At 50.2% G+C, this 13,395-nt stretch overlaps 2 protein-coding genes across 2 annotated transcripts; one reads left to right on the top strand and one right to left on the bottom strand.

Moving 5' to 3' along the window:
- Positions 1-6,377: 6,377 nt before the first annotated feature.
- Positions 6,378-8,836, top strand: B0T23DRAFT_127544 (uncharacterized protein). Its single transcript, XM_062832136.1, has 5 exons — positions 6,378-6,823; positions 6,878-7,058; positions 7,115-7,555; positions 7,626-7,862; positions 7,921-8,836. The coding sequence occupies exons 1-5, from the start codon at positions 6,701-6,703 to the stop codon at positions 8,718-8,720; spliced, it is 1,782 nt and encodes a 593-aa protein (XP_062694578.1). The 5' UTR covers positions 6,378-6,700; the 3' UTR covers positions 8,721-8,836.
- Positions 8,837-12,681: 3,845 nt separating this feature from the next.
- Positions 12,682-13,341, bottom strand: B0T23DRAFT_378292 (uncharacterized protein). The gene has a single exon (XM_062837086.1). The coding sequence runs from the start codon at positions 12,978-12,980 to the stop codon at positions 12,702-12,704; it is 279 nt and encodes a 92-aa protein (XP_062694577.1). The 5' UTR covers positions 12,981-13,341; the 3' UTR covers positions 12,682-12,701.
- Between the last annotated feature and the right edge of the window lie 54 nt (positions 13,342-13,395).

The raw sequence follows: 13,395 nt of genomic DNA, 5'->3' as shown, positions 1-13,395 counted from the left end.
ACACAGGATCCACGGTACCTTACGTGAACATTGCCCCATTTCATAAGTGGGATGATGGATGATTACCAGGTACTGTAGTGTACTAGATGCCGTGGTAGCCGTCCGGGTACCTGACTTTACGCCGCAGACCCCCTCGGCCGGGAGCCCCAGAGGGCTACCTCTATGTAGGAGGAGGGGACTGGACGAAAGTATGTAATCTGGCTTCACCTTGAACCATAATGGAGTGGGTGGCTCATCCTGTCTCGCTTCGGTTGCCCCCTGTCTCGTCTGCTAGGCGGCGTCATCCAATGTTGGTGCTGGGCGGGCGGGCTGGCTGGCTGACATGTGCAAAGTGTCATGTCAATCGATAGAAATGTGCATTTGTTGCTCGGGGTGGATGGGCTGGATGAAGTATTGAAGGCGAAGACGGCGACTTCCATTTTTGTTGACGATCATGATGTCAAGGTGAAGGATGAGGGCGGGGCGGGGCAAGGGAACTCGGGGAATTGAATTGCGAGTGCTGATCAGTGATCATCAGCAAGCACATTGTCGACCCCGTTCCTTCCCACAAAAGTTTATTTCGATGTATACCAACCAGCCAGTGAAACGCATGGATGAAGGCATTACCTGTTGGATTAGCCTCACGCCTGTGTTTTCAAGTCCTCCTCTGGCATCACGAAAATCGCAGCCGCAGATGGTTAGAGACTGTTAGCTGGCTAGAATGTTCGCGGATATCTGATACACCGTACCTCCCCGTATCCAGAAGCACGTCATGAGTTCCCTCTTGAACCGAGTGAGAACGACAAACGGCGACGGTGCGAGTGGCAAGACCTTACTTGATCCGCCCTCAGAAGGCAATAATTGCCGATGGCCAGTACTGACCTTCTGTACTAAGTATTGTTGCTTGTCGAAATCCTCAGGTACAAAGTGAAAGGTGGCCAAGGGACATTTTCATGCCAAAGAATTGCAAGTTGATGCTTGGTGAACTGGCGAGCGTACGGAATCAACCCGACCCAACGATATCCCGCCAGTATGCTCAAGGGCTTTCCATTCGACCGCGGAGAATAACAGAAATATCTGTAACCGCAAAGTGACACAGCTGTCAAGGGACGTGGGGCAACATGTGCCATCTATTCCTCCTCGTTTCGAGCATAGTAAATCCATGTTCGGCATTGCGGCATTGGCAACCTTCTTCATGACGAATCTCAGGTCGACCGTTCAAGTTGTGAACGATGGAATCTGGGACCCCTTTGATGGTGTACGACAGCGGCTTCCTTCTGGACGTCTTGCATAGGCGTGACATGAGCCCCCAATTGGCCTGGCTTTGGCCCATCATGGCTTTGGGTGAAGATTTACCTACCATTGCAGCTGCTGGTTCTGTCGTATAAGCCGTGTATATACTGCAATGCAGTGCCAGCAACAAAGGATATCTGCTCACCTGCGCAAAACATGGAGCCAAGGACCTGTTCAAGTGGTCTGATTTGAGAGACCTGTGTAATAAACACCCGGACATGAGCCGATTGATTCAGAGCAGCGGGGGACAGCATTCAAGTCCATCAACAGCGTATCTTGGGTCTTGTCCAAAAGTCCTTTACTGGATCGATGGCGATCGGGTCGCTCACCCGGTGAGATAACTGAAGGTATGCTTCACTGGCTGATGACCTGCCGTCCACTAACAGGCAGCCATGGGTGGTTTTACAAGTAGATGGAAGCATCCAGTCCCCGGGGCCCTTCTTTTATTTCAAGCGCCTTGATTTGGTCCGACACTCGTCCGGGAAACTGGGAAAGTGCTTCCGCACCAGCTTTTGCTAGGCCGCTTGAACAAGACTCGAGTCTAGATGGACCTGAAGGCGTCCGCTTTGAGAAATTGAGCCCGATTTTCGACGAGCTGCCGGCTCATTGGGAGCGCCTGCCTTAGAGCGACGATAATCGAGGTGGGATATCATGCCGAGAAGACGCAATCTCTATCTCTTTTCTGGTCCTAAACAGGGGTTGATTGCATGGGCAGGACGTCGGGATGTGGGTAAATGGGCGGGGGTATGGACGGTATCAGTTGATGGAACTGTGGCAGCCGGGATACCCTTCAGGTCCAGCGTTCTTACGACTCTCTTGCAACAAGACTATCTAGCCGGCGGGATTCTCAAATTGATGCGTGCAATGGGCTGAAGATGGAGAATTCTGCCGTTGTCCCCGCCGAAAAGGGGACGTTAACGGGGATAATGTTAGCTTCCGTCCCAGTGTCCGGGAGATCTCCCCGGCGGACCTTGCAAGGAAAGATCAGTCAGTCTCATGTTTTGCTCGAAGATGGTCACATAATACAGCTTGGACTTGGCGATAGAGCGGAGGGCCATCTACTGCAATCTAGAAGTGGCTGATCGTCCTGCCATGAAGCTAGAGAACCGAGGCGTGCTAGCTTGGCTAAGTGGATGGGGCAGCACACCCACCACCCGTCGGTGATTGGAAATCCCGGACGCTGGTGGTGGTGGTGATGATGGAAGATGTCCAATTGGATATCGGATCTGGGCCAAGACCATAGGCCGTGGTGTATATATAAAGGTCTCCATAAAAAGCACAGCTACGGGCTCATCGAAGCTTGCCATTTCTATAAGCACTACGACGTCGAGTGTCTCTGTGTGTCTGTGATGATGATGTGCTAGATCATCTTGTTGGTGGACGAAGGTGGGCTGTTTTTGATTGAAGCAACTGGCGAGTTATTCCCGCCTGACATTCCAGCGGGCAGTGAGGTGTAGTGAGACGGGAGCTGAGGGGTTGGAGGGACCTACAGTAGCTACGGAATTCCCGTCCATGAGGAGCATGAGATCTGGGTGGAGTTTGCGCTACGCAGTACATAATGAATGGTATCCACCCAAGCACAGGGTCCAGTACGTACACCACTATCTTGGGTTCTCCAGTCTCAGACAGCATTCTTCATGATCCAGGGCTTGGTTGTGTCAATCCCCACTTTGATCGATTTTGTCTGATGATGTGCCTGGATTAGACGGACGGTTGTCGGCAACCTATGCTCGCTCCCAATGGCAAGCCGGAGATGCAACGATTGCGAGTGATGACGGTGGTGTTTGCGCACCAAAAGCAACAAGTCGGGGACCCGCTGTTAAGGCAGGCGGGCCTGAATGAGGAGGTAGTGGGACATGTCTCCACTCACGACTACAACCCTCTTTCTCCTCTTCTGGAAACTGAACAAGGGGTCCAAGCATGGGCTTTTGGATTGGGAAAGGAAGTCACGACCTATGAATTGGATTTGCAAAGATCGGGCAGCTGCAAAGCGCTCTTTCCATCCTTCATCGCGGAGGAAGTCGCCCGAAAGTTTCGCCTCGGGCGTCTCCTGATTTTGAGTCTAGTCCTTCACTGCCTTCCTACACTAATCCTCTCGCTTTAATCTCCGTCCACAACGGCAAGACACACTCATCCCAGCTTCCACTTGACACGACGGACGGAGCATTCGGTTTGACGACGGCAGCCGCGCCAGAGACATTCCCCCTCTCTTCCTCTCTTGCCGTGTCTTGGTTCTGTTTTCCTTGCTTGTCTCATGCTGTCTCAGCTGTTTCCCCATCTTGCTTCGGCACTTGAAATCTACAGCGAGTTAAGATAACGGGCAGCAGGAAGTGTTCAACATCACCTTGTGGGCCCGCCACCAAGTCGAGAATGGATGTCCGGCAGGAACACTTCAATTCGTTGCTACACTCAGCTAATTTTCATTGTGTGCGTCTGGCCGTACCAGGACGGTTGCGAGCAGTCTGAGTTGGGCCTCATCAATACCAGAACCTATTTCCCTTAGTCTACCTACACGGTCATACCAGCTCCGGTACCATGACGCCGTGACGAGAGCCAGTAGGTACTCCATCACCAAGCAACCCCGCAGTACCCACCAAACCCTGGACCAGTCAAGCAACCATATCGGCGGGCGTCCGGTAGTCAACCCTGTCGCAACAGAGATCCCCCGAGGCGAGGACACTTGCAACAGGCGAGAGATGGTCGACGGACAAGATGCCCAGCCACTAGCCATTGGACCTTGGACGCTTGCCTCCTGCGACCTGCGTCGGCTACCGTGTCTGGAAAAAGACGAGCCAAGATCCATGGAGAGTCTTCCCTTGTGCAGTGGTGCTGATGCTTGCTGCCACGGTCCCGTATCAATACAACCCTCCCATCTCACACCCCCTTGGCGTATGGACACTACACGTACACCACTGCGGTCCTACCAGCCAGCCCACAGCATGAGCCTATCCAAACGCGACCTAACCACAGGCGCGGTGGAACAAGGGGAGGGGAAGGGTGCCGTGGTGGGTGTTGGCTTTTTGTGGCACTCTTCCATACTGCGCGCCAAATACACTACACTACCTAGAGACTGGCGGGGCTGGAGAACACCATGCCCAATGCTTGCTGCTTGTCTGGGATAACTCTGAATGCTGCATGCGCCCAGTACCGAGTACGGACGATGTACTGCATATAGTACCTTCGGAGCAAGTTAGACTACCCTCATTCCCCCATAATCTTGTAATCTACTGACGTAGCCATCAGGTAGAAAAACATACTTCACTTCTCGAGATCACAGTGCGCGACCTTCTCTACACTACTTCTCTCTACCGCGACTGGGAACCTGGGAGGCATGCAGCTTGTCCCTCTCCTCGTGGGACTGCTTTCTGCTCGCTTGTCTTCCTCGTTCGTCTGTCTGACTGTCGTTGCCCGGGCCTTCCGCTCATACAAGATTCTTTGGGAAAGGGCAAAAAAAAAAAAAAAAAAAAAAAAAAAAAAAAAAAAAAAAAAAAAAAAAAGACACTACACAACCTTTTGTAAAAAGGTCCAAGTCCAGTCACTCAGCCTCTCCGTCACTTTGGGTCAATTTCGAGGCTTTACGAGGAAACAAGTCCATCTACATACCACGTTCTGTGTGTTATTTATCCTCGGTATGCTTCTTCTTCTCAAACCTCCCCTCCTGCAGCTACATAGTGCCGAGTGTTGTTCTCGGTGCGTGTGTGTGGACTCTTAACTGATTCTGGTGGAACCTCTTCGGTTCATCTGCGTGAGTGGCCAAGATAATCTGTCTGGATGTTACCTAGACCCTCTCTCGGCCATCCTCGTTTTTTATTCCTCGTACGTGGGCATCTTCCCTTACTCGGTGGCTCCTTTAGGGCGGTTAGCATAACTTCGAGGCCCCTCACTGTTTCTCTTTCTTTTTCTTTAAACACCACCCGTTTCCCATCTCCGTCCATCCTACACATCAGCTCTCATGTTTGCACCCTGAACTAGGAACACCTGCTCTAACAACGCGGGCCGTTGAACCAGTCTCCCTCGCTTGGTTAGCATCGACCTGTCCGTTCATCTTGGTCTAGATGTGGTAGTGGCTCAGACAGGCTGTCATCATCTTAGCCTTCCCATCGTTGTCATCGCCAATATCTTCGGGACTACGCCTTCACTGCCCTGGTCGGACCGACAAATCTTATTTACCGTCCTACCGAGGCTCTACCCCGGAATAACACAAGACATCCACGGCACTGATTGCCACAGGACAACAGGGTGCGAAAGCCAAAGGCCAACCAACCTGATAGTCATACTGGTCTTCGAACAACATAGCCAGGCGAGTCTTCCGGGTGCCCGCTATCCCCACACTGTCTGTGTCTTGCCGTTGCCATCGGAAGGTTGCAAGCACCCGTCTCTACCAACCTCAACCAACCACTGGTAGGACCAAGCAGAAATTATCAAACGGCTGCGCGAGTCCACACTTTATTCCTCCTTGCAAGGATCAACTGGGGCAGTCCTGCTCCCATCTTGCTCTCCTCTTTGCCCCATTGCCAGGCCAGCCACTTGTTTCGAAGGGGTTTGTGCGTGCCAAAGCATTTGTGCTATCACCACTCAGACCGGCACCCATCTCTGGTATCAAGTCAAGCTCCCGCATCGCTTTACTTTTCGACGTAGGGGGCGCGCTTTGCAACGCTGAACCCTTTGACCCAACAATTTCAGAAAGGAATATTGAGCAATATTCATCCGATAGTTTTGCGCTCTTCATTCGGGCCTGTCTCAGTCTTGATCAATAAACAAAGACTTTGGTAAGATCAACTTCATCACTTTGATTGCCCTCAGCTGACTTTCTGTTTGAAGCCACGATCCGACTGTCTCCACCTGTGCAAAGTCTACCAAACACCTCTGGCTCAATCTCTAACATTAAGGACGCCATTCTTTGTCTCTATGCTTGGATAGCTCCACCTAATCTTAGCCTTGATCCATCCAATCTTTCTGTTTGGCAGTGGTTCCAGCTTGTCTCTGGTCCCAGCACGTTCCCGGTCCCTTTGCACGACTGAGGAAGAATCTGTCTTGCCTGGCCACTACTCTTGAAACAAGTCCTCTAGCCTTTGGCTCACTTTGTGGTTCACAGCTGCACGTCGAGGCAGAACTGGTTCGACCGAACATCAACAATCTATCCCACTAACACCCAGAGACACTTGCCAGCTTTGTTTTGATTCAAAGGATCATTCTCCGTCTCAGCCATTTTTTTTTTACTTTGAGACGACTGTTCTTTTCATTGTACAGTCAAGCAGCCTGGTAGGCTCATTGAAGAATAAATCAGCACCCATCCCGGCCATTACATCTTGTCTGCTTAACGATTTGGTGTTCCTCAACTTCACTTTGGCCGTCACTCTTTCTTGATCACGTCGACTCTGTTCGAAACATAAGTACTTGTCGGAACTCACGAACGGAGGTGCCAGCCATGGTCAATACATACGGGCATGGCCATTACACTCGGCCACAATGGACGACGGAGAGACCTAATGGCGAACACATGCCAGACAATGGTCGTTACTACGATACAGGAATCAGGACCCCACCACCTGTAGGTATTGTCTCTTATTCATTTTTTTTCTACCCGATGCTGACAATGATACAGACAATTAGTGAAGTATTGCGTGAGCAGTGCAAGATAAACCACCAGAGCTTTTTCCTTGCTGTTCTCACCGAAGATGGTCATACGGTATACTTTACGGGACCGAATAAGTTGCCAGAGGGTGAAATCCAAAGATACTTCGACATGGATCGATTTATCCGCTATCAAAAACGGGCTGCTGAGAGTGAGTGACCATCTCGTAACATGGTCGTTCCAGACCAAGACTAACTTAACCTACAGATGGTCTCGTTGGGGCCTACGATGAGATGTCGTTCGGACCAGAGTATCATGGGCGTCGCGGGTGTGACCGCCGCATGGAAACAGCCGAACAGTTCTACGATCACGTGCCACCAACATATCGGACCCGAAAGCGCCAGAGGGCCAACGTTCCCAGACGTGTTCGCGATGATGACGAGCCGGCAGTGACCGTGTCCGCGAAGAAAGGCATACGAATCAATAACGCGCAGGAAGTGTGGGATTTCTATGACCAGCGCTTCAAGAAGATACAGCAGAACACATGCAAACTGATTGCCAAAGCGTGGATCAAGGCGATTGCACCAAAGAAGCAGTCTACACATCCCTACACAGGAACCAAAATTCCCGACTGGTGGCCAAAGCCTCTGGGCCCAACCAAGGATGAGGGCATGAGGCACAAGGAGCCAGACCACCTGTTCAAACCAGGTAAGACAATTGTCTCATGCGATTTCCACATGTGCAAATAGTTGAAAGACCCTTCCTAACACGATTACAGAGCGCCTCCGTTTGTTATGCCACTTGTTGAGACTCATCGTCGAGCCAAACTCTCAGCAGCATCCGAGCATCCGGGCCCAAGAACTCACTGTCGCCAAGTTGGAGGAGTTGACAATGGAGGCAATGGGAGGCTTCTTCAGCGACAGGGCCAATCCCAACCAAGCGAAAAAGAAACCCTTTTTAAAGGAGATCTTCAAGGTTGCTAAGGTCGAAGAACAGTATAAGAGGGGTGAAATAGGTTAGCTACAACGTTTATGGTGTGCTAAATCTGGGGGAGTATTCGCTAACCTCACCAGATGGCGATACGGTCGTATACGTCATGGCCGATAACAACCAATCAGACTTCCCCTCCGACGATGAAGACGATGCGTGTAGAGAGGAGGATGACGAGCACCATCTTTCGGTAATTTCATCCCGACTCTCGCCTCCCAAGACAACTATGCCTCACGCCCTCATGCCTATTCCGACAACTGACCACAGCCCGACTACCAACATTCAACCAGGCTTCGTTAGCGAGATGTCGATTAGAAATCAATATCCGACTACTCTGATGCCGCCAGATCTCACATCTGACCAGCACTATGTGGAAAATGGGGGGATTCCGGTGGGAGGTCAAGCATCTCTGCAGCAGCACGGAGCGCCTGTTCAAATGCAGGAAATGATACCAAGCCCTCACGAAACAAGCCGTCGACCGTCCCTGTTCAGCTCGCCGTCCGACTACGCAAGCACTTCTGCCTCCGGGCTGTATCCCGGTGCTTGGCAGCAGACTACAACAGCTCCAGGTAGCGCGCCCATATATTCCTTTGGTACTTCCAGTCAACAGCCTCAACAGCCGCCGCACCCGCCACTCCCTCACCCTCAAGGAACCTTTGTTTCGCATCAGGGGGTACAAATAGGTCAGAATCAGCCACCGTACATGGGCTCCTCGTTTGACACGCTCCCTCACACAAATAACGGTCTTTTCCGTGGCCCCAACGTCAGCCAAGGTTCTGTGTCCCATGGGCAAAACTATCCGAGCTACATGCATCATGATTCCAGAGGCTTGCCGGGTGACATGAAGATGGATCCATCTAATCGCGGGTTACCGCCGCATTGAGGTGGAATTGGCTAGCGCAAGATTGGTTCCCTTTTGTCATTGTTGTTTGCGTGAGTCGACGGATTCCCATCAACATCACTGTTTCCTATCTTCCTACGCGTCCTAGATGGCGGAAGGGGCATATTTCTGCAATGTCACGCTGGTCAACAGGACAGCGCCCTTCCTGATGCCGGCGCAGTGATTTCCACCTCATGCATACATTTACCCTAATATGTATTCGGTACACCTCTCATGATATTGCATCAACGCACACGCACACACGATTCGATACATTGCTATAGCCAAGCAATTGGTAATTATTTGGACGGATGGAATAGGGGAGTGGAAAAGGGTACACGGTGGTGGTCAGAGCAAGGAAAGAGATGTCATCTATGGAAGACATGGTGCCATCTTACCCGAGACCTTTTGCGGTCGTCGATATGGAACAGAAAAGGGGGCCTGTTCCTCCTGGTTGAATCTCTCTTCATCCGGATTCGCGTTATCACTTTTCTTGTTTTTCTGTTTGCAATTCCAGCGTTCAAAAAGCCGGAGGTTGTGCGTTATTTGTCTGCGAGTTTAGGACTCGGCGGCTGATAGTGTGTTTATCGTTCTTTCTCAGTCTGTGTGGTGCCCTTCCTTTTTATCGCGTCTCTTGAGTCTTTGCTTTTTTCCAGGCGCCACACAAAGTTTGCTCTTTTCCAAGTACAACATCGCTGCGTGGGTGGCCAATCTGTCTTTTTCGTTTACACAATGGCGCATGTGAGCTTATTAGTTGATCTATTCCCCCCAAGGTTGTTTGAAACGGGGCTCTGGACTGGTTAGGCGGGTGGCCTTTTGTCGAATTCGTTTGTTAGTTTCTGCATAGCTAGTATATTGCTTATCTGATCGCATGTTGTTTTTAATGCCTTGCTGTCGTCATGTTTGTTGCTGCCACGGTCCAAGTGCCCACATGTTGCTGCCCTTCATCTTTACACACTGTATGGCTTCTGCGAGTCTTGCCAATCAATACTGCTTGTATTTTATTCTTTACCTTTGTCATGCACCCATCTCCCACTCAAGCATGATCACGAAAGTTGAGCTTTTCAGTGAGCCTCCCTTGTTTGGTCGCAGCTTTTGCGCCCAACTTAACTCGCCTACCCATTCCCATGCCTCAGCCTTCGGGCAGACAGGCGGAAGTTTCCCAAACCGGCCCCAAGAGCTGCATGTGGAACATCATCAACTATCACTAACTCCTTCTCCATAATACTCAAGCTCCCCTAGTGCAATCATCTTTGGCCTCTTGCCCAAAGCCCAAACTAACCGACCAAATCCACCCGGCGTCACCGGTCTTTCACGTCGTATAGCGCATCGGGTCACTGCATGAGAACCGAGGTCTGCTGAGCCATCAAGACATTATACTTGACACAAGGACCGCTGTATGAGGTTATGTGAATATGTACGTATGTCTGTTTCTGGACAGTCCCGTGGTGGTCCGTGGCAAGCAGTGGCAGGGTCATGACCATAACCACCGTGTACATATATTGGTGGGTTGCGCGCCTCAAGGACCAAGGCGGAGAGCCGTCACCTACCTCCCGGGCCCCGAGGATACGGAGAGGGATGGAGGGGCCAAGCAAAGGGTACCTAGGAGGTGTGGAAGATATGGAACTGTAATTTTGATGATGGTGTATACACGGTGGTTTTAAAAGATGAAAGGGTACCTAAGTGTGGGTGTATACTGCCTGTCCATGACAACAAAGCAATTTACTTTGGGAGTGTGATACAGGGACTGTGTTGGACGGGCTAACATTTGTACACAAGTGGGACAGGGGAGGATAGTCAGTGTGGTGTTCTACAGTGTTTGTTGAGTCGGCGTGGGGTGAATACCTGAAGATGTAAGTACAGATATGGAATAAATAAATAAATAAAAATCCTGACACTACCTACACAAAAGAAGGGCTAAATATCTACATAGGAGTTGAAAGAAGGAGACGCTGTCTCTCGTCGTATGGAAGCGCCATCCGCATCATATCCCCCTTCATGTTGATCTACTCGTCCTCGTTGAAAAATCGGCTCTGACCAGTGGTATTGGCTAGCAGGACGGACTCTATCAGCTTTTGTGAGGTGCTATGTCATCACTCCTTTGTATCCCAAACAACCGCGGAGACTCATCTACAGCCACCACAGTACCTATAAAAGACAAGAAGAAGGAATGGTGGGTAGGGTACAAGACCTGAGAAAAGTTCACAATGAATGAGTGAGTGGGGGTCAACGACAAGTGAAGAATGTATAAAGGCGGGTTTCCTCGCTTGGTCAAGTTGCGTTACGTTCTGGCACCATAGATGGTGGAAGCACAAAACAGATGCCTCTGTGGTGCTCAACCTACCTACCTGCTCGTACGCATTCACGAAGAAAAAAATACTACATCAGTGCCGCATCATGATGTACAAACGGACTCCCTCCCCCTGTCTGTCAAGTCCCAAATCCCGGGCCTGGTGTCAAGGTCCGTATCTGGCGCGGCTGAGTTCGGAGCTCGTGGATGAAATGGCGAGTGATGAAAGGGACAGATGAAGGAGACCACAAAACCACCACAACCTCCACTCACATTACAACAAGAGCGGCGACACCAACCGGCGGCCGCACCGCATTCCACACATTGAAAAGGGAAGCAAACGGCTACTTGCAGATCTTGACTAGGGCTCGATGTGTATATGCAGAGTATCTGTCATTTTTTTTTTCTCCCTCTCTTTCTTGTGGTTGCCTTTTCTATTATTCTCTGTACTGTGAACTACTGTGGTGGGTTTGTGGACGTGTAGTACAATATCGTACTGTGTGTGCGAGTCTATGTATGTACACACGAGATACACAAGCATGGAGAACTGAGTGGTGCAGTGGGGGTAGGTAGGTATGTATATATACAAGTAGTTAGTTGAGATGAGCTGGGTGGTAACCTAACTCATAGGGTAGACTAGATGGTGGGTTAGACAAAGAAGACTGAAGCTGAGGGCTTCCTGTAGGAAAAAGGATAAGTAGACCGAGTTTCATGAAGAGGCAGTGACTGTCTGGCAGCTACACTACACTACACGAGAGAGCCCAACGGTGGTGATACATACATGCCGCGGCGGTTTGGACGCCGGTTTGAAGTAGAACCTAGTGTACTAGCTTGTGCTTGTGCTTGTGTTTTGGGAACACGACACAGTTTGTGTCCGAAATGGAAGTTACGTTACCTACGAGGGTTCGCTTTTTTGGTGTCACGGTGTCAGTCATGATGTCGTCTCGGGAAGCCGGTCGGTCGGTCGGTCGGTCAGTCGGCCGCCGGCCGGGGAAGCGGAATGCTTCGGATAGAATGGGCAGTCTAGTATCTCCGAGAGGCAGGAAGGGACACAGTAGGTTAGAATTACTAGTGGAATTTGCAAGTCACTGAACGTGGGCGAACGACAACCCGCACCGATACAGGAGAGGGAACAATTGCAACAGCGTTTGTGACCGCTTGTGAAGAAATGATGGTTTGGAAGTAAAGAAGTAAAAGGAAAGTGATTATCTATTCTCATGGGTTGGGTGGTATTCTACCAGTCAGTTTGCCAATGTGCCAGTTCCTGGGCTTCCACTCAGTGACATCAATTCCAAGCGTTCCATGGCGTCAAAATTCGACAATGTTTGCTTCCCCAAAGCGTGACCGGACAAGGGGGCCGGAACGGTGGGTAGTGGTGGTGTCAAACAATGCACCCCTTACTAACCAAAATTGTCAGGAAACTAAAGGGAGATTGATTGCTTTATGCAGTGTGCAGGAAGCATGAACCGAGGCGTTTTTTTGGGTAGCTTTCTGTCCATGACACCGTTGATGTACGTACAGGTTTTTTGTCTATTCTCTGTTCCTTCTTCTCTTTTCTTTTTTCGCGGCCGGTAAGTTGTTCCGAACCCGCCCATCCACCTACCTGCTCATTCTTGCAAACCATTCCTTTTCTTTTCCCCAAGATCACGGCATTTGTCACTGGCCAAGATATCATGTCGACGGACACTGCCTGACTAGCAAGCGTAAAAAAAAAAAAGCCCCAAAAACGAAAAAGAAAAAATAAATAATTTTGGACGACAGTCGACATCATCAATCGTGTTCTGATCCCAAACCGTAGGTGACAGGTCTTTTGGTGGCTTGGCTGTCAAAATGCTCCGCAGGGCATCAAGTGATGGAGGGCGTGTCGAAGCCATGAAGAGTAGGTAGGTATACAGTATGTGGCTTTTTGGGAAGAGGAAGAGACTTGTTTGATAATTTCTCGTCCTTACTTGGTTTTCCTTCTCGTGGGACATCTTTCGTCAGAGTGCAGTGGTCAGTGGTCAACTCTGGCAACGGGATGCAGACTGTCCCGTCCCGCTATGCGAACGGAGGTTGATAGTGAAGTTGATAAGTCGTGGTAAAAATGGTGGACTACGAGAAGAGGATGACTTTTGGGAGGCAATGATGGCCAAATGCGATGGTGGTGGGAAGTGGTGACGAGATCAAGAAGAGATTTTACATCGATTTTACTTTGGGTCCTCCTTTTGGCGCGCTCTTTAGACACAGAAGTTCATGATGCTTTGACGTTATTCTAATCTTGAACCAGGGTTCTCGATCAGATATAAATGCAGTGTGCTCGCATGAGCATTTCCACAACGTCTCCTTTTAACTGAAGGTTATTCATCAAAAGCTCAATGTTCTTCAGTCAAATTGTTTTTGTTTCAAATC

The sequence above is a fragment of the Neurospora hispaniola genome (assembly GCF_033458365.1).
Source record: "Neurospora hispaniola strain FGSC 10403 chromosome Unknown B0T23scaffold_3, whole genome shotgun sequence".
NCBI classification, from domain to species: Eukaryota; Fungi; Ascomycota; class Sordariomycetes; order Sordariales; family Sordariaceae; genus Neurospora; species Neurospora hispaniola.
This window is presented reverse-complemented; position numbering and strand designations above follow the sequence as displayed.